The sequence below is a fragment of the Buceros rhinoceros genome, unplaced genomic scaffold (genome assembly GCF_000710305.1).
Source record: "Buceros rhinoceros silvestris isolate BGI_N320 unplaced genomic scaffold, ASM71030v1 scaffold20348, whole genome shotgun sequence".
In the NCBI taxonomy this organism is placed as follows: Eukaryota; Metazoa; Chordata; class Aves; order Bucerotiformes; family Bucerotidae; genus Buceros; species Buceros rhinoceros.
The window spans coordinates 1-10,776 of record NW_010427697.1 but is presented as its reverse complement, the minus strand read 5'-3'; the positions used below and the strand labels follow the sequence as shown (position 1 = coordinate 10,776).

General features: G+C 37.7%; 1 protein-coding gene across 2 annotated transcripts in view; it reads left to right on the top strand.

Moving 5' to 3' along the window:
* Positions 1-5,754, top strand: part of HAPLN1 (hyaluronan and proteoglycan link protein 1) — a 30,330-nt gene extending 24,576 nt beyond the window's left edge. For both annotated transcript variants that reach the window (XM_010142019.1, XM_010142020.1), the window contains exon 5: positions 4,957-5,754. In XM_010142019.1, coding sequence (XP_010140321.1) covers positions 4,957-5,246 — 290 coding nt within the window. In that variant the 3' untranslated portion in view covers positions 5,247-5,754. The remainder of the gene's footprint in view (positions 1-4,956) is intronic.
* The last annotated feature ends 5,022 nt before the right edge of the window (positions 5,755-10,776 follow it).

The window sequence follows — 10,776 nt, the reverse complement described above, 5'->3', positions numbered from 1 at the left end:
GGGAAAGAAATCCACTGAATACATTATGACCTCAGAAGTTGCTCAATTTTAAATAGTTGAGCAGTCAAAGCAAAAAGTCTTTGTCCAAAATACATAAAAAGCTTAGTTTTCACCTGAAGAAGAAAGGCACAAACCAGGAAAATTACATTCAGCCATTAAGGTGAAAAATTAAAAGATAGCCATCAATGCAGTGAGTTCAAATCCAGGTTCAGCATTTTCACTCAGAAAGTGCCAGATCCCACCTGTGACGAGCTGAATACTCCAGAAGTACCGGGATTCTTCACCATTAGTGAATAATTTAGCAAAGTTTCTCTGCAATGCAATGTAAAATAACATTAGTACTTTATGAAATTAGCCTCTACAGTGTCTTTTCTTAGAGTAGTGTAAGCACAATATCTGAATATTTTGTTCTGCCTGTACAACTGCTTCATACTGAATTCTTTTTGTTGGTTCATTGAAGAACTGTTCATGTTTTGTGCCTGTGCAGGCAAAGAAAGAAAAAAACCTCCAAAATGTTTCATACACTTTGTATATATTAGTACCAGCAGTTTACCTGCTTATAGGAATATATAGCGGTGTTTCATAAAACAAAACAAAGAGCAACACTAGTATGATGTTATCCATAAAGTCTATCAAAATATTGTAAAATAACATTTTTCTGCCTGCATAGCTATTGGATGGCAACATGTTTCCCAGTCTGCTTTTACATTCCTCTTGTTGATAAAGGCTACTGAAAATGAATATTGGGAAGTGTCTAACTTAAATCTGGAAATTCCATGTTGGAATTTCCTGATGTCTGAGGGCTTAGCTCTCCTCCCTCACTGCTGATTTCTCCTCCACTTTTTTTTCACCATAGGAACAATTTTAGTCCATGTTGTCTTTGGAAAAGCTAAAGGTTCCTGCCCCATGTGGTGGGACAACTCGGCATTATCCAAAGGTTTGCAAGGGTTGCAGAGCACCCCTATTACTCTCCCTGCCCTGCCTCAAGGAATAGGGATGCTCCCCTTCTGTACATTCCCTGTAGAAGTTCAATTTGGGATTCTACACACCAATTTGGAGGAATAAATGCAGATGAATCCTTTTGTTGCAGACTTCCCCTCAGAGCCCAAAAGGCATAGGAAGAATATATAACGGTAGAGCTGAGTGGTTATTCTTTACCTAAATTCAAAAGGTTTCTGCAGGAAAACAGTAAGTTTCACAAAGGAAAATCTTTTGCACTGAGAAGTTTTAAGTGAGATAAATACAACAATATCTATCAGCTCCTCTATAATTAACCATTTTCAAAGAAAACAGGTATAAATAGAACTTGTTTTGCACTTCCTGCTCATTAACATGCATCTTGTTATATACTTTGCACACAGAACTGCAGTGCATAAGTGATTTTTTATATCAACTCTAACAGAATAAAGTAAAAATCTCATGTTAACAAAGTTAAAAATGCAAAGAATAAACTTCAGGGGTCATGTTAAAAGTGCAGATGTGAACCAGCTGTTTGTTACAGTAGTGCATGTGATATGCTAACCATCTCCACTGTTTAAATGGGAGAAAGGTATAGCAAGTTGTCTCTGAATAACACATGCTGGCTGCTTATTTTCAGAGTATTTTATAGCTGGGAACGTGCAGCCATTGTTCCAAAAAGAGAAACAACCCACCCAAAATAAAATTGCATAGTGTTTTTTAGAAGTAGTTGCTCTGAGACACCAGAGTCACTGCTGGTATGAGTGGGGCTGGAAGAGGATTTTTAATAATTATACCCACATATTTAATGTAGCAGTTAAAAATCAGTCACCTGAGATATCACTGGATATCAGAATACTTTCCAGGACCTTGTGATTAAAGGAATGGAAAGCATCTCACTTTGCACAAATTTTTAACGTGTTTTTCAATTTTGAGAAACAATGGCCTCCCTCAATCATTTAGTGTTGCTGCAAGATACACTGAGTCTGCTGAGCAGATGATAGGTCTACATGTTGTGCAAGCCTCAGATACACCCCGCTGACTGCTAAGAATGCCTTTTCTGGCCATAGGAAACCACAAATCAGAGCAGCTTTACAGGGCAGAACAACTTAACTGGTTTTAGTGGCCATAAGCTTTCTTGCGTAAGATCACTGGCTGTCCTCTCAGTGTTTCTCCTATGTGTGCTGCCACCCATCAAGCAGATCGTGCTGCTTGGTTGCCTCTGCATGGCACTGAGTCCAGGAGCCTGAGCAAGGGGCTGCCCCAGCACACCAGTATACTGTCAGGAGTAGTCATATGGCTGAGCCCAAATGCCTAGGAACTCAATGGTTCTCATGCTGTACATGGAGGCATCTGCTCTGAGCATCCACCAAGAACCCTCTTCCAAAGTCATTGCGTAAAAACTGTATGCAGAAAATAGCAAATGGGGTGATACTGCCTTTCTGTGCCTCTGAACATGAACAGTGCCTCTTACACCCAGCTGCAATATAAAAACTTACTAATAAATCTAAAAATTTATCACTGAGCTGGGAAAAATCTCCAAAGGTGGTTCACCCCTCAAACTCCCACAGTCACAAGGGCATAGGGTATTTAGGTCAAGTGCTCAAGTTTTCCTCTTTAAGCAGTTCCGTAACATGCAAAATCTTAAAATAGCTATTATAGATGGAGTTTGATTAGGTTTGCATAAACCCTCTGCCCCATGATTTGCATGTGAGAAGTCAAATCAAGCATACTTATCCTCTGTAGGAGTGACCCAGCCACCAGATATTAATGAGAGACAGTTAATGTATCCCTCTTCTTTCACAGCAATAAATAATTACTAAGATTGAACAACTGAGAACCTTTCTAACCTATTAGCAGGGGAAAACCAGCAAATCTGTAGTGAGTTTATTAACAGAATTTTATTTAATCAGACATTCTGGATACACATTGAACCCCTGTGGGGTTTACTATTAAAGTTCGCCTGTTTAAGGAAGGAGCAGAGTACAGGGGTTTTTATTATTGACGTCATATGTCAAAAGCTTGACCCTACTGCAAATCCCTGGGAAATTACATTCCATTAACATATGGTTTGAAGAGCAACTAATAAGCTAGGTGAAGTTTACATACTCTCAGTCCAAATCCCCATTCCCCTAAGTCTGAAATCCTGTTTGCTTTGGGGAAACCTCTTAATAACAAAGTAGAGACAGGTTTCTACTTAATAAATATTCTCTTTAGCCACACCTTGTAAATGCCCTCAATGGAGTTAAGCAAGCATTTCACAAAGGGGTAGATTATCCACTCCCAACAGTTTTCTGTGGAAATACTCTAGATATTGTCTCTGACAGCAATGACACTTTTTAGAAGTTTTTCTCAACCACAGCTGCAATGTAAATGCCCCTTTTTGTGTGTGTTCTTGTCGTGGTATACTGTTTCCCACCTCTACACAAATCTTGTTCAATTATCTTTATATTGTCACCTGACCCGACATTTCTTCACTTAGTAAAATGCTATGTGGTTTTTTGCAGGGATCTGGAGCTGACGTAACTCTTCATCTTGCTCACCACTTTTTTTTCACCACAAAAGTAGTCTGAAACTGAGCAGAATTCTGTTTGTATATTTGCCTGGTTTTTATGAGGAAGAAAAGCGGTATTATTCTGGAGTACATTCTTAATTAAGAAGTAAAGAGTGTTCTCTGAAATTAGAAGAACCCCACATGAATAAATTCCTTTGGTTTTCAGCTAACTTGCCTCTTACAGGACAGTCAGATTGAAAAGTTCTGAATTTATTTGGAAATTATTATTCCTTCAAATTAACACAATTCCTTTGCAATCCATTTCTACCTCACACTTGGTTAATTGTCAAATGATAAATAACTCTACTATTGAATGAAAGGCTTACAATGAATTTATATTGCCTTGATAAATGAAATTAATGTCAGTATTATTGCTGGTTATGGATTAGCAGGGGAGACTTCCTTTTTGAGCTTTCCTTGCTGGCATATGTTTTCATTACCTTGAGACAGAGGCACATTTGTCTTAGCAGCACTATCAGTTCAATGCTGACTTACAATGAGGATATACGCTTTGATGCCTAAAGAGAAACAGAGCTGCAGAACTGTTGTGCATGCTTTTGACACTGCTAATGAAGACTTATGACAGGCACGGTTTTGATCTACCACAGGCTCAGACTCTGCTTCTGAGAAGCTGTGCAATACCTCAGCTTTCTTACCAAAAAAAAATTGGGCTTGTACTTAATCAGAAACAAGGTCACTGCCTTGTCAGAGAGTAAAACTGCACGTGTTACCTCCAGCCACCCTCACCCAGATGCTATCAAAGGCCATGCCTTGCTATGCCATGCTTCTGAGAGGAAAGCTCATAAGGGTTTTAAACTAATGCTGGGAGCATAAGGTAGAAGTGAACTGCTGTGGACACTTAATTGATTTCCTGTCTCTGACAGTAAGCTGCAGCTGCATGAGGTCCACTTTGCCTGAAATCTAGAAGGTTCCTCGGGCATTTCACTGGATTGTCGTTGTCACAACATTGGTAAACTCATCTGGCAACATAAAGTTAGACATGGAACAGAGGCCCTGCTTCAAATACCAGGGTGTCGTCCATCATCCTTCATCCCTCTCCCCCAGTCTTTTTCTTCCTGTTTTTCTGCCTCTGAGGATGAAAATGCATTTAGCATTCAGTTAGCACTGAGTACAAATGAAGGTGGGGATTGTCATACTGTGCTAAGTTAGCAAAAATAAATACAGCACTATTTTTTTGTTGTTGTTGTTCAGAAAGTTTGTTTTCTCTACTTAGCTTTTTTTTTTTTCGGTCTTGGTATTTATCAACTCACCATACAAAAAAAATTAAGGTAATTTTAGCAGCGCAACATCCAAATTGCGCAGTCCCAAATCAATCACTCTTTCATATGATTCTGCAGTGGAACATCTCAATTTCTCCTCAAAACTCACTGTTATCATCTTAATCACCTTACTAATGACCCTTTTTCCTTCTTTCTCTTTACTAGGTCGTTTTTACTACCTAATCCACCCAACCAAGCTGACCTACGATGAAGCCGTTCAGGCATGCTTGAAGGATGGAGCTCAGATTGCCAAAGTTGGACAGATATTTGCTGCCTGGAAGCTCCTGGGGTATGACCGCTGTGATGCTGGCTGGCTGGCTGACGGCAGCGTCCGCTACCCAATCTCCAGGCCAAGGAAACGCTGCAGTCCTAATGAAGCAGCGGTCCGCTTTGTAGGCTTCCCTGATAAAAAGCACAAGCTGTATGGTGTCTACTGTTTCAGAGCGTACAACTGAAAATACCTAGAGCACAAAAGATTTAAATTCATTAGGAACATGTGAAAGATTTCTTTTCAATATGAACTCATGCAAGTTACCAAAACTGTGATAAACCTTTTTTAATTACTGTAAAGAGTCATTTTCATGAACCCAACCCATTAATTTGTTGGTTTTTTTGTTTTGTTTTGTTTTTTGTTCTAGTATTTTTGTAAAAGTTATCATTCCATAGATATTTTAAATTAATATAATTTAATGGAAGCTCTAGGTAAGGAAGTTTTAGAGCCAAATTCTTTAAGCTACGTCATCCCAACAAAATATATTTTTCATGAATGGGGCATGCGATAGAGCTTGATGATTGCTAGGGCACAATTATGGAATGTAAGGCTACTCAAAGCAGAAGCTTTTGAAAGCACAGATTTTACATATTTGTACCAGTTTGAGAAACACTGCAAATTGATTATATCATGAATTTTGAAATAAGATAATCTTTTTGTTAAAGGGGATCAGTGAGGTTTTGGAAAAAAAACCTCACAATGTTAGGTTAGAAAATAACTGTTTTCACTGGTTTCATGTGAGGACAACACAGAGTTTAATAAAAGCAGCTAAAACGGTCCACAAAAATAGGACTAGTTTTGCAATTTAAAATCTTGCCTTTCTGGAGAGTAAACTCATGGTCCCATGCGTAGGAACAAGCACAATTAGTTCTCCTGAACGTTTCAATTGTGTTTTTGATGTGTATAAATCATTGAGGAGGGAGCTGATAATAAATTAATGAGAAAACCCTGTTTTTTCTTCTTAACTACAATTAAAGATGCCTGAGAAGTGTTGTATTACCTTTGAGTAGCTTTACTGGGTTATTTTTAAACTCTTAAAGGCCATTTGCTAAGCAGCATATAGCATCTACTCAGGGCAGTTGTATAAAAGAACTGCTGGACAGAGAAATTGTAAACTTTAGCAGCTTGATTTTACATTAGCCTTTGAAATGTTATTGTCTTAATGAAAGAACATTACAATACTTAATATTTCTTACCTATTTACACATCACGAGAAATAAAAATTAGAAAAAAATTTAAATTACAATGTCTTAGAACACAATTATTAAATAAATTCTGAAACCAGCTATTAAGGTTTAGCAGAGAAGAAAAACACTTTATTTCCTTTCATCTTATTTGTATCTTAAAAGCACATCTGTTTTTTACACTGTCAATGACAAAATAATATCGATAGCCCTGAATTATTTAGTTAATGCTCCTTAGAGCTCTCAGAAAAATAATCTGTTGAAATACTTCTTTTCACTGAATCTGCAGTGGTATAGTGGAAGACGTTTACCTATATCTGCCAGTGTCAGAGATAAACACGCACTGTGCATGGTGCCTAGGATTTTCAGAGCTGCCTAAAGCACTAGGTCCTCCCTAAATACCAACTTGAGGGAATTTGGATTTCTGATGCAAACTTATTTTGGATGCAGCAATTCTTGGTGCTCATCTTCAGATACCTTAATGCAACCAGTTTTTCAGAGAGTGGGTGCTCGAGGCTTTCTGAAAATTTACTCCACTTATGGTGTCTCAAGCTGGATATCCAAAAACCAGAGGCCGCTGATTAAAAATAGCTTGGTCTGGAGTAATCTTTTAGGTGGTTTTGATGTTCTCTATCCAGTACTGGTTCTACCACTTAAAAATGGAGAACTTTTTTCATACTCTACGCTTGCTGACTATGAAGATTTCAGAGGACCAATGTTTGTATTGTATTACGCAAAGTTTTATAGCTTCCCATTGTTTCCATAGCTAAATGAGATATAGTGGTATTTATCCAAGTAGGTCACAACTAGTATGCTTTCGTGAACGGTTTGGTGTAGTAAATTTCCCATGGACATGAGTAAATAAATCTCTTTCCTGGAATAGTTGTGGTCCTGTTTTAAAACTCTGTGAACAAACCAGGAGCAATATATGGTAGTATTGCAGTGGAAAGATACCATACTGTAAAACATGTTTCATTGGACTTTGTTCCCATCACGCTCAGAAGCAAATTTCCATCCTTCTGGGGATATTTGCATTGACTGTGGATGTTTGCTTATACTATACAGATGAAGAAATCTTGGTGCCAACCCTCCTCCCACTACCCCCACCGCCACTCCTTTTTTTTAATCCACTAGGAATTGGATTTTCCTGAAACTCTATCACTTAGTTATAAATAGAGACTTATTACTGGTCAAGACCCTAAACCCATGTAATCTTTTCTGAACAGCCATATTTAAAATCAGAGTCCATTTCACACATTTTCTCAGGCCATTCAGAACCTTTTCTGAACCCTTTGGAGGAAAAATAAATGGAGAGAGAAATGGAAAATATCTGCACAGGCTAAGGAATGGGGTATGCAAGACTGGACCACAACCAAGAGGAATACATGTTATTCCCCCATCCAGCCTTCAGAATATGGGGAAAAATGCAGACTATTTCATGGTCTTTTCTGAAGCTTGGACAAGGAGGCTGTGGGATGGGAAATGTTATAGGGAATATCCTAGTTGTTATGCAAGATAGATCCAGAGTTGCCGTAAAGAAGGAAGCCTTTTATGCAGTTGGCTCTATCCTCCCTTAAGATCTGCTAGATCTGGAGAAGGCTATATGGTTTTCCTATTGCACAGAGGTGAAGAGACCCTCATTAAATTTTTTTATTATTTTATTTTTTTTACCTCTCCAGGGAAACCCTTTGCAGGGTTTCACCCAGACACATCTTTTTTTGCAGGAATGGGGATTATATTTTGCCTGCATAAAATATGTACACACCCAACCCACTCGTGGGGCTGGCTAAAGTGCCCTCACTGCTAGACCAAAGGCACTGCGGGAAAGGCAATTCAGCCTTTCACCAATTTTGCAATGCTCTGGAGATGGCTGGTCAGGTCCTAAATCACAGCAATCTCAGACTTGCGCTAGCTTAATGCCTTCTGTATCCACATCTCTGGGCTGCCACTCTGACAGCCTGGGTGTAGCATCCCCCTAGCCCACCCTGGCTTTGTGCATCACTCATACCCCAGGCTGGTGGCTGAGCAGGCTCTGCACCACTGAGGTGATCCCTCCGCTCCAGGGAAAGCCCCTGAGCTCCCAGCTTGGCAGCACAAAGAGGTAACAAGGAATTAGGTCTCCAGAGAGACGCTGAGCTGGCAGATGATCAGAGATGGCCAAATTTATCATTCTGTTAAGCCTGTAAGATCGCCATTGAAGATATTGCTTGCTAGGAATCATATGCTCATATAATGGAGTCACAGTATGTGAATTTTCATTTGTCGTGTTACTTATGAAAAGCCCAGTAGTTTAATTTCGGATCAGGCTAGATTTAGATCTGTGTACTGATGTACATTAGGAATTACTATAACAGATAGGGTTATTTGGATAGTTTGATGAAAATACAACTGTATGAAAAAAATAATTTGTTCTAACATAAGCAGGTATAAAACCCATAAAAAGTGTATGATTATCTATCTGAGAAACGGGCACAAATAGACACGAATTGTATTTATTTTCACAGCTACTGACTCCATTTCCTTTTATAATGTCAAATGTCAGGATGTTTTCTTGTTTTTGACAAAGCTAGCTAGGTGCTTTGATAAAAACTTTAAAAAGCAGCTTAAGAACTCGATAAAAGTCTATGCTATTTTCTGTTAATGAGAGAATATTCTATCATTAGAATCAATTAATGTTCTCTGTCATTATCTTGTATTTCACAATGTATCTGAATTTTAATGCCCATGAATTGACAACAATTAAATCATGTTGTTCTTTTCAGTATGATGATTTCTCCTTATTGACTGGCCATTTTTTTACTTCTGTCCCAGAAAACACAAAAAGAAAAGGACTAGATCAAAGTAGGAAAATACTTTGCCATAGCAAACAAAATTATTACAAGACTAAAGGGGAGAAAATAGACTACTCTGTGAATGTGTTTTACAATGAAAATAAAGGAAACTGTATTCCAAAGCCTTTGTTTTATGCTTCCTTGAAGCATTTTGAAAGTGGAAATGCAAGTATCAATTTTTTCTTTGTGTTCTCTGCCATCTTCTAAAATAAAATAAAGCATAAATAAGGAAGGCCTTTTTTTTAATGGTATTACACTGCATATGCATCACTAGAAAATGGATATAGAACAATGTTTAGTAAATGGGAAAGCTAGTGAAATTATTTATATAATCGTACAGCCTTAGAAATTAAAACCCAGCAAAAATAACTTTTTGTAATGTGCAACAAGAAAGATTTGCAGAGTCAAACAAAGAATTAGTTCTTCAAAGCACTGGGCCAGCTTTTCAGCTGCTGTAATCACACTTGTTTTGCATTTTTTATTGATCTGTGGAGGAGAGTAAACCCTGAAAGTTACCTACATTGCACCACTTTGCTGGGAAATACTGCTCTTCCAGAATCTTTTCATCTCTATCAGCTGTGTTCTTAAACAGGTGAAAAAGGTCTTAGGAAAACTTGTCACTCAGAAGAAGGGAAATCTGTATTACCGTTCATACATGGTTGAGATGAACATACTTTAATTTCTAACAGTTTCGTTAAAACAGGTTTTAAAACAGGTAGCATTTTCTCTTCACAACATGAAGCACGAAATTAAACCTTCGATAGAAACAGTCCCGCAATAACTAGTATTTTCATCAACAGTGGCAGCTTCCATTGAATGACATTGCACCGTTCAAAATAGAGACACTGTCTTCATGTTTGGAAGTGATTGGATTTAAGAATTGATGGAACTACCACAAAGCCATGAATGTCTTGATTTTCACCTAAAGACTTAGTAAAGGGAGGAGTAGTAGGCTGCCATTTTATTTGGCCATTCTCACATTTACTCACAAAGGATAGCAGGAGCTTTCTCTTCAACAGCAGCAGCTAGTTCTTCTGGAAGGTTTTAAGAAGATAAAGCTTACACACGTTTTCTCCCTTCTTTAGAAGCAGTTACGAAAGCTGAACAAATAAGCTGCAGAGCAGTAAAATTCCAATGCCAAATAATTTACTTTATAGAAAAAGGAGAAGATTTCTTTGGGTTTCAAATAAAAAATCTAAAACTAAAAAGTAACCTCTTAATTTTAAAAGAAAGACAAGGTGAACTGATGAAAAATAATTGCTACTGAAAAATAATGAATAATTACTTGTGAAAAATAGTTACTGTTCTTCCCGTGACATGAATAGGGATGATCCCTTTAAAACAGGGAGGACCTGTAAGATTCTTTAAGAAGAAAAAGGAAAGACAATAGAAAGCAATATTTCAGCTCCTGATCTTTCACACTGAGTGAGTTTGCTTTTGTTATATTTTGCCCGGTTAATTATTAAACCACAAGTTTAAATATATAATGGAAAAAAAACCCCAAGTGATTCATAACAAACGAAGTGTCTGAAAGGAGTTTCTTCCTTCTATTTGTCAAGACTTAAACTGGAAGTAGGAAATTCTCATTAGAATTTGAATCTAACATTTTCCCCTTTTGTCTGAGAATGTTTCAATCTGTAAAGCCACAAAAAGGTAGAATATAAAGTCCATCCATTTCACAGAATCACAGAATCACAGA